This window comes from Panthera uncia, chromosome D1, assembly GCF_023721935.1.
Source record: "Panthera uncia isolate 11264 chromosome D1, Puncia_PCG_1.0, whole genome shotgun sequence".
In the NCBI taxonomy this organism is placed as follows: Eukaryota; Metazoa; Chordata; class Mammalia; order Carnivora; family Felidae; genus Panthera; species Panthera uncia.
In genome coordinates this window covers 9421867-9437743 of record NC_064808.1, presented here as the reverse complement: position 1 = coordinate 9437743, position 15877 = coordinate 9421867, and the positions used below count along the sequence as shown (strand labels likewise).

At 57.7% G+C, this 15877-nt stretch overlaps 2 protein-coding genes and 1 long non-coding RNA gene across 3 annotated transcripts in view; 1 reads left to right on the top strand and 2 right to left on the bottom strand.

Annotated features, from left to right (window-relative positions):
* Nucleotides 1-1485: 1485 nt before the first annotated feature.
* Nucleotides 1486-7535, bottom strand: LOC125932898 (uncharacterized). The gene is made up of 2 exons (XR_007460784.1): nt 2189-7535; nt 1486-2107 (listed from the first exon to the last, which is right to left on the bottom strand). It is a non-coding gene; the product is annotated as an uncharacterized LOC125932898 (long non-coding RNA).
* Nucleotides 7536-7848: 313 nt separating this feature from the next.
* Nucleotides 7849-14319, top strand: CCDC86 (coiled-coil domain containing 86). The gene is made up of 5 exons (XM_049645556.1): nt 7849-8143; nt 8178-8698; nt 11440-11569; nt 13239-13313; nt 13508-14319. The coding sequence occupies exons 1-5, from the start codon at nt 7892-7894 to the stop codon at nt 13625-13627; spliced, it is 1098 nt and encodes a 365-aa protein (XP_049501513.1). The 5' UTR covers nt 7849-7891; the 3' UTR covers nt 13628-14319.
* Nucleotides 14320-14657: 338 nt separating this feature from the next.
* PTGDR2 (prostaglandin D2 receptor 2) overlaps nt 14658-15877 on the bottom strand; it is a 2788-nt gene continuing 1568 nt past the window's right edge. The window contains exon 2 of the mRNA XM_049645542.1: nt 14658-15784. Coding sequence (XP_049501499.1) covers nt 15603-15784 — 182 coding nt within the window. The 3' untranslated portion in view covers nt 14658-15602. The remainder of the gene's footprint in view (nt 15785-15877) is intronic.

Here is a 15877-nt window from a genome sequence, read left to right as displayed (position 1 = left end):
CCTTGAGGTAGACACCTGATTGTAAGCAAATACCTTCTGTTGCAGTTACCATTGCTTCGTAACAAACAACCCCAAAACCCAGTGATGTAAAACATCCATTTTATTATGCTCATAGGTCCTGTGGTGCAGAACCTGGCATAGCGGGGAGAGTGGCCTCTGCTCCATGATTTCGGGGACCTCTGCTGGAAAGATGCAAAATCAGGAGTCACCTGACAGGTGGGGGCTAGGATGATCTGGAAACATCTTGGCTCATGCCTGGCAGACGATGCGGTTGTCAGCTGGAACACCTTCATGCGCCTCTCCATGCGGTTGGCGCATAGGACGATGGGGGCTTCCTCACAACATGGCAGCTGAGTTCCCAGAGTGAGCGTGCCACGAGAGCCAGGCAGACGTGCATGACATTCTTACGATCTGGCCTCAGAAGTCACACACCAGGGGCGCCTGGGTGGCTCAGTCGGTTGAGTGTCTGACTTCGGCTCAGCTCATGATCTCACAGTCTGTGAGTTCGAGCCCCGCGTCGGGCTCTGTGCTGATGGCTCAGAGCCTGGAGCCTGCTTCCAATTCTGTGTCTCCCTCTCTCTCTGCCCCTCCCCCATTCAAGCTCTGTCTCTCTCTGTCTCAAAAAAAAAAAAAAAAAAAGTCACACACCATACTCTTTTGGCCAAAGCCATCACAAAGGTCCTTCTAGGTTTGGATGTAGGAGAGACAAAGACCCCGCTACTCAAGGGAAGGGGTGTCGAGGTCACACTGGAAGAAGAGGACGTGGATGGCAGATACCGTTGCTGCCAACTTTAGAGAATGCGGTCTCCCACCCCTTCTGTCTCTAATCTCAAAAGGAAAAAAAAAAAAAAAAAAGCAGGGTATCCGAATCTGCCCAGAGCCATCTCGCAGGTAGAGGGCTAAAACCACTCGGGCAGAGAGTGATACTATCTGAGCATTGTGTGATATTTTATTTTGAACTGAAAGTAACAGAGCCTGCTCTCTATGCAAGGTGTGCAATTTCTTAATGACCTAGAATGCCTGCCTCCGGGCTTATTCTTGATGTAGGTCCAATGGCTAAAACACAAGGACAGGGAGGTGCGGGTGAAGGCGCACACGCTTTGGGGGCGGAGCACTGCGTTCAAATCCTCTCTGTGCCTTTTGCCAGCTGCCTGTTCCTGGACAAGTTCCTTCTCTAAAAACCCGGGTGGTGGGAGCAACTTCCCGAGGGGGCTGTTGCCACAGCCTCCATGCTTGGTAACCACTCTGACAGAATCTCGGTCATCTGAATTTCCAGGCGCGCCTGGGTGGCTCAGTCGGTTAAGCATCCAACTCTTGATTTCGGCTCACATCACCGTCTCAGTCGGTGGGGTCGAGCCCTACATCTGTCGGCACAGAGCCTGCTTGGAATTCTCTCCCTCTCTCTCTACCCCTCCCCCACCCATGCTTCCTCTCTCTCTCTCAAATAAAAACATAAAACGTTTAAAAAAAAAATAAACTTCCAGGGACATTGGTATGGTTTTGTGTATTTTCCATCCACTGCAATAAAATACCTTCTCGTAAATTGCTACAATCTTTATGTCCTGAAAATTCACCGTAAACGATACGCTTTTAAAAGCTGTAAACGTCTGTAAACAAACAGACTTGTTTGTTTCTACAACGGCTGTTCCGCAGAACAAGCCTTGGGGTGGGAGATCCAGAAAAACGAGGCTGGCGGATCCAGCGGGGGCGTCAGGGGCAGCGACTCCATCTTGCACCTGGGGAGTCTGAGGTTCTGGAAGGCGCGTGAGAAGAACAAAGAAGCAAGACCGTTGGCTCGGGGGACACCTCATCTCACTCATCTGACACTGAGTGAGTCAGCTCAGTCTGATTCGGGGCTGGTCACAGCGCACAGCTGGAGGGTGCAGAGGTGGGGAGAACTGAGATTTCCTGGCCACGGGGCCTGCAGACCCCATCTTCAAACAGGGACCACCTCGCTGGTCTGTGCTTCAGGAAGGGAGCCTCATACTTTGCTCCTTGGTCACCAAGGCCAGGTGTCCAGGGGTTGCCATGGAGATGAGGGCTGCCATCTTGGTTGGGGGAGGCATCCCTCCCTGGAGCAGATATCCCGCCAAGGAAAGGCCAGAGCCTAGAAAGACAAATAAAACTTTAGGGGAAATGAAAGGAGAAGAATTAGCCATCGGGGAGGAAGGGAGGGGAGGTGACTCACTGTGAAACTCTGCAGTCAGGCAGATCTCGGAACTGAGAGTCGTGGGTGGGGACATGGGAACATCTCTCCGCCAAGTTCTCCATCCCCACACAAGGATGAAGCCCCCAGCTGTCACCCGCTGATGCGTGTCCAAGGCCTGTAGCCCTGCCTCCTAGACACAACCTTCTGGAGCAGAGATGGCTCCTGGCCAGGGCCGGGCAGCCAGATTTCGACTTACGTGTCCTGAGTTCAGGTTCTGCCACCTTCCAATTGCACTCGGGCCGGCAGGTCACGTGGCCTCTCCGCGATGCTATTTCCTCACCTGGACACTAGGGAAAATGATTCCCGCTCCGCCTTCCTCCGAGGAAAGTTTCAAGATTCGAGGGATGAATATCTGTGCCCCCAAGACAATGCAGGCGCCCTCCCGGGAGAGGCCACAACTGCCCTGCTCGCTGCTATATGCAGAGCTCCGGCCACAGAGCAAACACTCAATAAATATTTGGTGGATCACTAAATGACAGGGTGGTGGTGAGCCTGGCCCCACCCCGTCTGGGAAAGTGAAGCAGGAAAGCTCTTCCTGCACCACTGAGCTTAGAGAAATGCGGCCTCTCAGGCCTACCCCAGACCAACCGAATAACAATTTCTGGGACCAGGGCCCAGACTGAGTTTCAACACCTCCCTAGGGTTCCGATGCTCCCCGACATTTGATAAACATTGCTGTTTGCAGTGCTTGCCGGGGAGAGCTCGAGGTGGGATACGAGCTGCCGTGGCCCCCCTCCCCGGGGACTCTCCCTCCCACCTGGCACAGGTGTTCATTCCCCAGCCCACCCCCACCCCTTCCTGGACCTGCCTGGAGACAGGGGGACATGCTGTGGCAGCTGGCGCAGGGAGGAGGTCTTGTCCTCTGGGGGGGGGGGGGGGGGGGGTAGGTCTGCCCCTTCCTGTTTTAGCAGAACCTGCAGCTGCCGTGGGGGATGAGGAGATAAGCTTTGAAGGTACCCAAGAACTTTGCAGAGTGGCCCCTTCCCCATCCAGTCAGCTTCTCTGTCCCCCGGCAACGCCCCGTGGGACAGCTGGGAGGCCTCACACCAAGGGTCCCAGGTGCTACTCCCCCCAACCCCCACCAACACCCTCTTCCCCAGCCCCTCTGCTGTGGTCTCTGCTCCGCTCCTCCTGAGGCCCTGAGAGTCAGTGCAAGCTTCTGGGAACACACAGGAGATGAGCATGAGATAAGCACCCCTGATAAGAACTGACACCATAACCTTTGTCCTGTCGCACGTTCTCAGTAGGATCTGATTCAAGGTTTCTAGAAGCAGCAGTTCACACACGCAAAGGGGGAGGGGAGCAGACACTGAAGGAGGGGAAGAGCTGGATCTCCAGCAGGTCAAAGCCAAATGCAGCCAGGCCAAGTGACAAAGCCCGCACCTGTCCAGGAGAGCCAACGGCTCACGTCCAGGATCCAGGGGACGGCAGCTGGAACCAGACTGAGGGTCTCCGTTGATGGCTGGCCATCAGGAAGAGGATGGGGACCCGGCCACCCTGATGGGAGTCGTGGAGCAGGGAGGTGACAAATGCACTCAGCTCTCCATGGGGCAGTCAACCCTGGGGGCCTGTGGGAGCACTGGACACCACATTCTGGAAGGTTGTAGAGCACTGCTGTCTTTCCCGGAGGTTTACTGTGTTGTCTGAGAAGGACAGCTGGAGGAGAGGGAGACATTTGGCCTGGAAGAAGACAACCCCGGGGAAACTACAGGAAAGCTGCCTTCAAATGCATGACAGACCTCTGAGTGGAAGGGCGGCCCAGCCCCACAACACCGCCACCTGTCCTCACTCCAGCCACAGTGGGCCACGTCCCACGGCCAGCCGCCCACCCACCTCCCCCGACTAAGGAACCCCTTCCACGTCCTCAGCTCCCCCTGCCTCCACTCCTGGCTCAGCGATGGGACAGTAAGAGTGTGGGTGTGGCATCAGGAAGCCCCAAGCTCCAGTCCTGTCCTTCCCTCCGTGTCACTCTCCCCAAGTGTCACCCTCTGCCAAATCACAACCCCTTCCAGCCTTGGATTTCCCTGTCAGGAAACCCGGGGCGTTCACCTCCCACCTGACTCAGGTGTCTGGTCCCAGCAGGGCGGCAGTGAGCTTCTTCCTTTGTTCACTCATTTGGCAAGTGCTCGTCTGGTCCTAGCAGTCACCCGCTTGCACTGACATCCCACGGGACCGAGCAAGCACCCAGGAGAGGCCTGGCACTTGGGGACTGCCCAGTTAGTGCTGCTGGTGACTACAGGACCCGTTCCCTGGCCACCTCTGATCTTGATGCCGAGCAGAGGACCGTACAGATACGGGCCCCTGACATCTGGAGACGGCCGAGCCCTCTCACTGCAGCACCTGTGGCTGGCTGGGGACCGATGGCTCAGAGGAGAACACCCGATCCATATCTCCGTGGGCGCACGGTTTTCTGCAGTCAGCAGATCTCGGGTTACATAAGTAAGGCGAATAGTGCCGATACAGCACGCTCTGCCCGCTGCGTGCGGTGCACAGAGCCACAGCTGGCCCGCGGGGCAACCAGGCACCCAGCACCACGGTGCACGGACCAGGATCAGCGTGAAGAAGAGGCGAGCAAGGCAGCTAAGCATCCCAGCTCTGGAACTGTAATCCTAGCACCTCAGTGTGTAGCTGTGTGACTTCAGGCAAGCACCTTAGCCTTCCTGTGCCTCGATTTCCTTAGCCAGATAATGGGGAGATTTACTCCTTTTTAAAAAAAATTTTTTTTAATGGTTTATTCATTTTTTGAGAGAGAGCACGAGCAGGGGAAGGGCAGAGGGAGAGAGGGAGGCACAGCATCCGAAGCAGGTTCCAGGCTCTGAGCTGTCGGCACACAGCCTAACTCGGGGCTTGAACCCACAAACCACAAGATCATGACTTGAGCTGAAGTCAGACACTTAACCAACTGAGCCACCCAGGCACCCCACCCCCCATGGAGATTTATTCTTAAGAGTTGTGGCTCTGTGGTCAGACAGCTGGTGTGGATCCCACCTCCACCACTTATTTGCTGTGTGACCTTTATAAGTGTCCCACCCTCTCTGTGCCTCAGTTTCTTTATCTCTGGGAAATGGAGTAATATCAACAGCACCTGCTTCGCAGGGGTGAGGATTAAGTAGGTTTGTATAGAGCAAGCCCTTGAAAGAACGCCGGGCCCAATAATTGCTCACCCCAGTGTTTTAGGCTGTGTTCCTCCACAGCCGACTTGGAGACAAGGACTTACATGCAAATAGTCTATTCAGAAAATGAGCCCAGCAGGGGCACCTGGGTGGCTCAGTCGGTTAAGCAGCTGACTGTGGGCTTCAGCTCACGCATGGTCTCACGGTTCGTGGGTTTGAGCCCCATGTCGGGCTCTGCGCTGACAGTGCAGAGTCTGCTTGGGATTCTCTCTCTCTCTCTCTCTCTCTCTCTCTCTCTCTCTCTGTCCCTCCCTCCCCCCCAAATAAATAAATAACCTTAAACAAGAACAGAAAATGACCCCAGCAACACCTATAAGGGAGTGGGAAAGCAGGGACCAGGAAAAAGCCAAAAGAGGGTGTCTCTGCAAACCACTGGGGCTCAGTCCTGCTGGGGGGCCTCTGCGGAGGGGGGAGAACCCCTCAGCATCCTTTCCCCACCCCCAAGGGCAAGGAGGCTGGGATGGTTGCAGTAGGAAGCAAGGGAGTCCCAGCAGTGACCACCGCATCAGGCTTCTCTGAAAACTTCAGGCCTCTCCCCTGGGCCCCTGAGCACCATTTATAATGACACTGACAAACCGAGCTCAGGAGGGAGTGGAGGGTTCTGGGCCAGAATTCGCTTGATGCCTAGGTTGATGAAGGGTCTCCACGCGGGAGATTCAAAGGATTCAAAACATTCTGTAAAACATCTCCCTTTCTCACACCACCCTAGTAGGGATCTGATGCCACCCTCTGAAGTATTTTAAGCAGGGACTGTGGGGATCCGATCCAACTGGCATTTGTGAGTGACCCCTCCAGCTGAGGACAGGAGTTCAGGACGCAGGGAGCAGAAACTGGCCTGGAGCAGGCCTGGTCCAGTCTCCACCAGCCACCCTGGTCATGCACACTGGGCTCAATTCTGAATGGCAGGCCATTTGGCCTCCAGGCTGGAGCAAAGAATTTAAGGAACCAAGAGCCGGGGGCTAGGAGAGCTGGGTGAGGAGGGGTCCTAGCTGCTTCTGCAGTGAGGAGCTGAGCTGGGCCTTCCATGGCCCGGGAACAGGAGGGTGCTGAGCCTACAGATGGAAGGGCCAGGAAAGTAAGAGGCTGACACGTGATTACCGCACAAGAGTGCAACTGTTTCTGATGACATGAAGGGATGGTGGAGAAGCCTCCCTAACCCTTAGGGAGGGGGTTTCAACAGGCCGAACTCACCAGGATGCATCTTGGATGCCGTGGAGCACTAGCCAAGGGGCAATGGGTATTAAGGGATTCTCAGTCCACTTTTCCATCCTCCAGAAACCTTTGTCTGGGTTTTCCTCCTCCTCACCTCCTCCTTCATCAGCACTCAAGACACCCTGGGCCCAGTCTGACACTCACTCCAGCTCCAGTGTCAGCGGAGTGACTCAGCGGGTGGGGGCAGTGCTCAGGGCCTGGACTTCTGCTCTGCCTTCTCTCTGTGTCCCCTGAGCACCCTTGGACAGCTTCCCAGGCCCTCTCATAACCCCTCAGCTGGAGAAAGAGTGGTCTGTAAAAGAAGCCAGTGGGACAGCCAAACAGGGGTCCTGGGATCCCTGCGGGCCATCCCCAGGCAGTTCTAAGGAAACACTGAAGAAGATCTGGGATACAGCTGGGCAGCTTCCAAGATGTTCATCATCAGACTCACGCTGTGAGTGAATCAAAACTTCCTCTTGGGTCTCATGCAGCAGAAGGGAGAAGGCAGGCTCACACCTTGCAGCAAGGACCTCTGCCTTGGCTAAAAAGCAGCTCAGTGATGATCTGAGCACGGTTTCCAGAACTGGGGCTGAAGGTGCAATTGGGCCACAGGACAAAAGGTGGTGCATCTTACCAGCACCTCAACTTCACGCATGAATGTTGAAAATGTTGAAAAGGGAGAGCCATAGATACTTAAGCACGGGATGGGAGAAGGGAAGGGTTTAACATGCAACTCAAGACTTACATTTCCCGCTTCTGGGATTCATTACAGAGCATTAACTCTGGTGGTTATGAGTACTCCGTCAGGATGATTCTCGATACACTAAGCTCGTGCAAAATCACCCATATTACAAACGAGAAAATTGAGGCCCCGAGAGTGGGACCCCTGTCCAATTAATGGCACAGGAGTGAGTTCGCCGCAAAGTTTCCACCTAGCCTTGCCTACAGGCGCCCTGGACCTCTTCCCAATCCTCGTCTCCCCCGGGAATGGGTCACCCACCCCCTTCCCTTCTCTGCCTGCACACTCTTTTCCTCCACCCCGGGGGAGTAAGATTGCACGAAAGGTAAACGCAGCCCACGAACGAGCCATCCCCCGGGGGTAAATGCGCCAAAGCGCTTTGCGCACGCGCCTTGTAAGCCCAGCCCCCTCGGGCCGTCGATCCCGCCTCTCCGCCCAACACCGACCCGGTCTCCCCGGCAACAGCCCCTCCTGCCCCACGCTGATAGGGCGGCCCCTGACGTCATAGGACGGCGCCGGTAGCCGCAGAGACGGTCGCGGCTGCACGTGGGTGAAATTTGGAAACTTACAGGCCCCACCATGGATACACCGCTCAGGCGCAGCCGGCGGCTGGAAGGCCTAAACCCTGAGTCCCCCGACACCCCCAGCTCAGTTTTACAGGCGAGACGGGCCCTGGTGGAGTTCAGGTCGGACCCAGAAGAAACGAGGGAGCCCGGGTCACCTCGGAGTGCGCGGCAACCCGGCCTGGAGTCCCCCCGACGTCAGCCGGAGACAAGCCCGGGATCGCCTATTCTACCGCAGGGTGCAGGCTTGGGGTCCCCCCCGAAGGGAGCCAGAGCCGGGCCCAGAGTCTCTCCAGCGCCAGCAAGATCCAGGCCCGGAGCCGGGCCCAGAGTCCCTCCAGCGCCAGCAAGATCCAGGCCCGGAGACGCCCCCAATACTTCCGGAGTCGGGTCCAGTATCCCCCGGATTTCAGCCAAAGCTAAGTGGGGAGTCCGCAGAGTCCTCCCAGGCCCAAGAAGAACTGGACTCGGAGTTGGCCCTGAATAAGAAGGAGCTGGCCCCCGGGTCTCCCCGACATCAGCTGCAGCCGGGCCCAGCATCACCAGAGCCTTACCTGGGTCAGCAAGCGCCGGGTCCGGAGCCCTCGCGGCCACTACAGGAGCTGACAGCGCAGCCACCCGGCTCCCCCCGGGGTCAGCATGAGCCGAGCAAGCCACCTCCGGCTGGCGAGACGGTGAGAAGCGGCCTCGGGGCAAAGAAGCGGACGAGCTCTTCAGCCCAGGCCCCAGCGTCCAAGAAGTTGAAGGAGGTGGAGGAGGTTCCCGTAATACCTAAGGGAAAGCCCAAATCGGGGCGGGTGTGGAAGGACCGCTCCAAGAAAAGGTGAAGTTGGAGACCGCGGGGCAGGGGTGTCGTTCTCTGTGGTGTTGGGGTGCCAGTGCCGCCTGGAGACGGGCCCTGGGTTGGAGAGAGCTCACAGTTTGGGGGTCTCACACAAACAGCTAATTATAATCAGAATGTGGTAAAATGCCCCGGAAACCCAGGGAGGGTGAGACCGTGCCCTGGAAGGTTATGTGAGGCTTTCCTCCTCAGAGTACCTGTGGACCTCTCCTGTAACACCTTATTTGTGTTTCCCTTCAGCAAGCATTATCTTTGCCCTCTGCCTAGCGAGGGAAGCAGAAGCGAGTAAAGCAGCCATAACTTGATAAAAAGCCGGGAGGCCTTCACCCCCTTGTATCTGTTAACAGTTATTTGTCTCTGTGATAAGAAGTATTACCAAGCCCTGAGCGTATAGAATACTGCTAAGCATCTTGGTGAGGGTTGGCCAGGGCAAAGGCCTTGCAAAGAGAGGGACCGGCACGCGTCGTGCCATTTAGTCTGCACATCAGTACCATGAAGCAGCTGGTGTTAAGATTCTGCTCGTTTTACATATGAGGAAATCAAGGCTGTGGGGAGAAATGGGGGGGGGGGAGGGGATATCAGACGATGGGTCAGGAGTGAAAGCCGAGAGACCAGTAAGGAGGCGGTTGTAGCAGAAATAAAACAGGTTCAGAAGCTGCAGGCCGGGCTTGTGGATAAGAGCCAGAGGGCCGTTGAATTGATGTCTGGGGTCTTTGAGGAAGAAGCTTCGGCGGGTGATGAGTGGGCCCAGAGACCGGCGAGGTAGAATCTGCAGCAGGAGGTATCCGAAACGAGAGGCCTGCAGAGGGAGGCAGTCAGCTGGGAAGGCCTGGTGGCAGCCCCACCTTCCAGGCTGATGTCAAATGGCACCTGCACAGGGCTCCTTGGGTGTGCCGTCTTCCTTCTCTGAAGGGTGGCGTTTATTGGGTACATACCATGCGCTCAATGCTTCTCCAGCCTTGTCTCCATTGATCATCCCACACCCTTCGGAACAGGAGCCATTCTCGTCTCCGTATAACGTGGGAAGTCGCTGAAACCCAGGCTACTTCGCCCAAGGTCACTCAAGTAGTAGGCAGTGGATTCAGGCCCTGAAACCCAGGCCGGCCTGCCTGCCTGCCTGCCTTCAACCTCCAGGTAAAGCCAGTGCTCTGGAACCGCACCGCCCCAGTAGCTAAGCCGCCGGGCACATGTGGCGATTTAAATTTAAGTGGATTAAAATTTAAGAACCCCCAAATTCCGATTCCTCCGTCACACCAACCACATTTCACGTGCTCAGCTGACAGAGCAACTGGAGGCCACCTTACAGGACAACGTCAATACAGAGCATTTGCAGCATTACAGACAGTTCTGCCGGGCTGTGCTGCTCTAGAAACATGCAGCATTGTGTCCCGGGGCTCTGTGTGCATCCAAGTCCCCACTTCCTTGTCCCTTTGGGTTTCTCGCAACTGGGGTAGGGAGGAAGTTTGTGCTCAGCCCCGTCCTTTTGGGCTTAGGAAGGTCTTCAGCACCGGGTCCTTGGGGAGAGGGCGAAGGAGCAGTCTGTGTGTGTGTGTGTGTGTGTGTGTGTGTGTGTGTGTGGAGGGGCGGGGGGTGTTCTCGAGTCAGAACTCGGCCGAAGGCGGACAGGCCTGGGGTCAAGGTCCAGGCTGTGCGTACCAGACTCCTGTGGAGCAAGAAGGCGGGGAGATGACCCAGGAGAGCAGAATTGATTGACCCTTCCCCACGGTGGGGAGTGGGCTCTGCCCTGTGTGCACCACAGCCTTCAGAGGCTGGGGCGGGCCCGCCGACCTCCTGTGACCACTTGGGGTCCCATATAATGGAAGTGGATGAAAAAGAGCTCTTTCAGAAGTCAAGAAAGGGGTAGGGGAGGCAAAAAGGCCACTGGGAGAGGATCTGCTAAGGAGAAAAGGCCCACGGGACACCCAGGAAGACTTTAGATAGTTCTAGGAGAAAGACCTATGGAAAAGGGGAGAGCATAGCTAAGTGAACCCCCATGGTCTCATCACCTGCTCAACTTTCTTTTTCTTCCTGCAGTATTTTCCAGCACATCCTAGATGGATCATTCCACGTGTACATCCTTGCAGTATGCAGTCTAACAGAGACCATCCCGTTTGTCCTGTGACTGTAATGTCACTCTCACACTCAGGAACACCAGGACGTCCCCGATACCTTCTAATGCTACTGCCCCTTTTACATTCCCCCTACTGGGGAGAGAGATTCTGAAGAGTTCGTTACAGAGGCCCCTCACCACCCGCGCTGTTCTGAAACAGAACAGGCTGGCCCCAGAGGGAGGGAGCCCTATCTCCAGAAGCATTAGCACCCAAGCTGACTTTGCTTGGTGGAAGCAGCAGAACTTTGCAGAAAGGCTGTGTGGTCTGGACTATGGTCACAGACAGCCTTCAGTCTTGACTGCCGTTCAGGTACAAGGTGACCTTGGGCGATGATTCAACCTCTTTGAGCCTTGGTTTGCTCCTCTGTTGAATGGAGAGGACAAAGTACCTGTCCCAGAGACCCATAACTAGGGCTTAAGAAATGGCAGCCGGCATGAGTGGGGCCCATTCCTGCCCCAAGTTTCTGCAGACCCAGAGGGCTGACTGCCTGGCAAGCAGGCAGGTAGGGATGTCATTCTCCCTGGGTTCTGGGGTAGAAGGTCCAGAGCCGAGAAGAGAGTGGGTATCGGTGCCCCCCACGGACTACAAGAGTGCCCGTCATCTCCCACACAGGTTCTCCCAGATGGTTCAGGACAAGCCCCTGCGCACATCCTGGCAGCGGAAGATGAAGGACCGGCAAGAGAGGAAGCTGGCCAAGGACTTTGCTCGGCACCTGGAGGAGGAGAAGGAGAGACGCCGGCAGGTGAGGGGCCAGCCAGCCGGGCTGAGGCTGGAGCTCAGGGGCCTGATCCGGTGACTGCTGTGATAGGCCTGGGTGGGGGAGAGGGGGACTCCCACCTGTGCCCAGAGGGAGGCAGGGCACCAGGCTAGAAGCAGAAGTGGGGTCTGGGACCCCAGGTAGGGAAGCCCAGTGGGACGTCCAGCTTTGCCCAGCGCTCCATACGACACCCGATGATGGGGAGGAGCCCGGGACAAGGCCCCCCCCAGTGGCCCTCACTGATGATAGAAGCATTTGGTGAGATGGGCTTAGGTTCCTTGCTCAGGTGGAAAAGCTTCATCCCCGGAATCGTTCCCATCGTTCTCCAAGAAGCAGCCACCATGCGTCAGCAAAGTGGATACCCCACACGTTCCTCCGGCTGTCTCCCGGACGTTGTTCCCCAGGCCAGAAATGCCCTCTCAGAGGTTCCCGATCTCTGGGAAGCCCCAGGGTGGCACACAGAGAATATGGGTCAGGGACCATCACACCAGGACTGGCATTACTGGAGGAATGTCACTTGCCTAGTGATCCCAGGGTCACGGGAGGAGTGAAGCACCTCACCCCGAGTCTGCTCACTGAGGGAAAGGGCTGAGCCAGTCATTCCGTCATCCGTCGCCTGCTTCGAGCCGCCCCAGCTAATCCCGTGGCCGAGGCCCTGCAGATACTGAAGCGGCTGCCGTGTGCCAAGTCCTTGTCTCACTTCCTGTGTGGCCCTGACTCCCTCTTGAGCAACACAGGCCTTCTTGTCACCGCCCCTCAGGAACGCCCCTGCCCAGCCCTCAGCCCGGCCGGTCCCCTGATGGGAGCCCAAGTCTCACTTCTCCTTTCTCCCCGGGGGCCCAGGCCACCCCTGTTCTGCTGAGAGGCCAGGCGAGGCTCCTGACCATACAGCGGCCTCGGGGCCGACATCCCCTCGGGCCCCACCAGGGACAGCAGTCACCACAGCCAGAAGGCACTGGACTCCCCATTCCCAAGACAGACTCCAACTAGATTCATCTTTGAAGTGCTCCCAGGAGGCCGGGTACCATTCCAGGGCCGGTGCATGTACTCATTCATTTATTCCTCAGGACAATCCTATGTAACCCTCCTCACTTTGAAGATGGTGCGTTGAGGCACAGAGAGGTTAAACAAGTTGGCCAAGGTCACCCATCTGGAAGTAGCAGAGTCGAGATTTGAGCCGGGGCCAGATAGCTCAGGAGCCTCTTCTCCATAGCCTCCACCCTTCCCAGCCCCACGCCTGGACGAACCTTAGGGGAGACCCTGAGGAGGTGGGAGTGAGGGAGAGGGCCAGGCCACCCCTCTTCCCTGGCATTTGATGAGGGGCTGGTGCCAGGGGCCGTGGTGCACATGCCTGAGTTTCCAGGTAGGGAACCACCGGTGTCTTCCCTCCCCCGACCATCCTCCTATCTAAGCCGCATAACCAGGCACCTGCCTTGTCCGCTGCAGTCAGGAACTTCCCGCCGTCGTGGGCCTCTCGTCCCACGGGCATACCTCTTCGCTGGCCCTCCCCCCGCCACACCACCAGCGACAGTCGGGCCGGGGTGAGAGGGCCTTTCCTCCTCCCTGGGAACTCAGCCAGCTCTCACTCTGGGGCCTAAGAGACCGGGGCTGCCTCAGCTCCTAGACCCAAATCCCCGTCCTCTGTGTGTTCCAGGAGAAGAAACAGCGCCGGGCTGAGAACCTGAAACGCCGCCTGGAGAATGAGCGGAGGGCAGAGGTCGTCCAAGTGGTGAGTGTTGTCTGGCTCGGGGGACCGGAACCACGGCCAGGCTGGGCACTGTGTTCGAGAGACCTCGGCAGCCCTGCCTCGCGGCCTCCACTCCTGCTGCGTATGTCCCAGGCCCCTGTGGGGAGGCCTCTCTTCCCGGGGCGCAGGGCAGAGACTACAACCGCACTGACGCCTTCTCCTCACCCCACCCCCAGATCCGAAACCCTGCCAAACTCAAGCGGGCAAAGAAGAAGCAGCTTCGCTCCATCGAGAAGCGGGACACGCTGGCGCTGCTGCAGAAGCAGCCCCCCCAGCGGACAGCAGCCAAGGTCTGAGTCCGGGACACTTAGAGGCTGTCTGTGGCCCACCACTGTGTCAGACACCGCACTTCTCCGGCCGCTGGTCACGTGCCTCTGCGGGTCTCGGCCCTGCAACTCTAGCCCCACTCCACCCCACCCCACCCCAGAGGGGCTCTGAGCCTTTGAGGACTCTGGGGCCCGGCAGAGACTAGAGGAGGGAAGAGGTTCAGCACCCCCCGCCTCCTTCCCCCTCCTTCTTGAAGTGCCTTGCCACCAAGAAGAGTAAATTCTCTGGTTCCTCGGGGAGCTAACATCTGGAGGGCGATTCCCCAAATGTGTGTTTCTGTCTCAAGGTCATGGGTCCAACCCAGGCCAGGAGGCTGCAGTCGGGAACCGGTTCCTCTCACACCATCCCAGTGACTGCTCTGGGTCCCTCTGCGGCCCACTGACCCTGTCGCCCGGCAGCCTGAACCCAGCTCCCCTTCCTTTTCCACACTGAAAGATTAAGGGAGGTTGCAGGGAGCCAGGTTCCCCCAGCTCCCTCTCGCCTGTACCGGATGCTGCAGAAGCCCCAGAGATTGGATTCACGCCACGCAGTCTGCATCAAAGATATTTATTGAAACACTGCTGTATACAGGCTCAATTCTAGGTATCGGGGAATATAAAGGCCCCTGCTCACAAGGAGCTGTCATTCTGACGGAGAAAATCTAATAAACAAGAAAACGGCATTGTGTGTCAGGCGGCGACAAGTGAGGGGAGGCTGGCAGGGCGCGTGGCGAGGTGTTAAGAGGGGTGTCTGTTCAGCCAGCTGTGCATCTACTATCCGTTTGCTGAGCACTTACTGTGGGCAAGGCCCAGCACCGTGGCAAACGGTAAGCTGGCCAGCCCAGTCTCCAGGACCCCAGCCAGGAGCGGCACAGGCAGCACTGGACCGAGAGCCCAAGAGGGTTTCTCTCTCTGCTCTCCCACAGACGTTTCATCCACCAGTTACTGGCAGCAACTCTGTGCCTGGCCTCGGGACAGACCTAAGCGCAGCGATCGTTGTCCTCCAGTCCATGGTGGCAGAGGAAGCACATGGCACAGTGGGTGTGCTACAAGGGAGGGACGAGCTACCCCTTACGTCTGCAAATTGGAAGGCACAGCTGCCCAGTGGCTGCTAGTCGGGAGGTGGGTTGCAAAGATTTGGGGATTACCAGCATTGCCCACAGGGCATCCCATGGAATACCAGGCCTATACAGGTGTCAGATTCGCAAGGAAATGTCCCGTGCTGGGGTCTCCGAGGCTGCCGTACACGTTGAAATACTAAACAATGAGAAGACCTTCAGCAAAGATGCCCGTTGCATTTGGGTTAGCCCCGGTTGACCACGACAGCCCTCGCTTTTGCTACTTTATAAGAAAAGCCTTATAGAAAAGGCCTTGCTTTTCTACCTGGGGCAGTGGAACGTGTAATGGTTCATGGTCAGTGTGCAGACCCTGTACTTGGGGCACGTGGATGAACCTCCACGTGCCTCAGTCTGACCATGGAACCTACCCTCCGGATTGTGAGATAAAGCCTCTAGCTCAGTACACGGTGGCTGAGGGACTAAATGAAGAGGTTAGACCAGGCCAGTGCTTCCCAAACCTTTCCCCTCTGTTTTCTACCCCAAAACCCATCACTGGTTTCATGTGAAAACACTCCCCTCCCTCCCCCTCCCACCATCTGACAAAGTTGAGCTTCAGGGGGAGTGTGTCCTGCGTGCCTCAGGAGTCCACTGCCCAGTCTGAGAAATCTTGTGGTTTTCACCGTGTGTTGCCCCTGCGCCGACCTCGTCTCTAGGGAGCTTGCTAGAAATGCAGAACCTGGGCGTCCCGCCCGGCCTGCCGCCTGCCTAGGATTCTGAGAAAGGCCGAGGAGGCCGGGCGCTGCAAAATGCAGATCCCTGGGTCGCTGCCTGACGTCGCCCTCGGGACGCTCTCGCTCGGCATCGCCGCCCTCCTTTGCCTCCCGGGCCGGCGAGCCCCGGCCGCCCTCTTACCCCGAGGTGGTGCTCAGCGCCCGGTTCAGGGGGCCGCTCTCGTCCTGGGCCCGGGCCCTCTGCGCGGACGCCAGGCGGCCGCCGCACAGCCAGGCGAGCCAGCGCGGGGGCCCGGCGGCCGGGCGGCCGGGGGCGGGGCGGGGGGCGGGGCGGGGGCCGGAGGCGCGGCGGCCACAGCGCCCGGCCAAAGCACGAAAGCCGCGCCCGGAAAGGGGCGCCCTGCCCCACGCGCGCCCCAGCCACCGCCGCGGCTTGCGCAGCACGTCGGGGC

What these genes read in the sequence shown, in the direction of transcription:
- CCDC86 (XM_049645556.1), top strand. Translation starts at nt 7,892, where the DNA reads ATGGATACACCGCTCAGGCGCAGCCGGCGGCTGGAAGGCCTAAACCCT. An exon ending in AAGGACCGCTCCAAGAAAAG is followed by an intron (nt 8,699 to 11,439) that starts GTGAAGTTGGAG and finishes TCTCCCACACAG; the next exon opens with GTTCTCCCAGATGGTTCAGG. An exon ending in AGAAGGAGAGACGCCGGCAG is followed by an intron (nt 11,570 to 13,238) that starts GTGAGGGGCCAG and finishes TGTGTGTTCCAG; the next exon opens with GAGAAGAAACAGCGCCGGGC.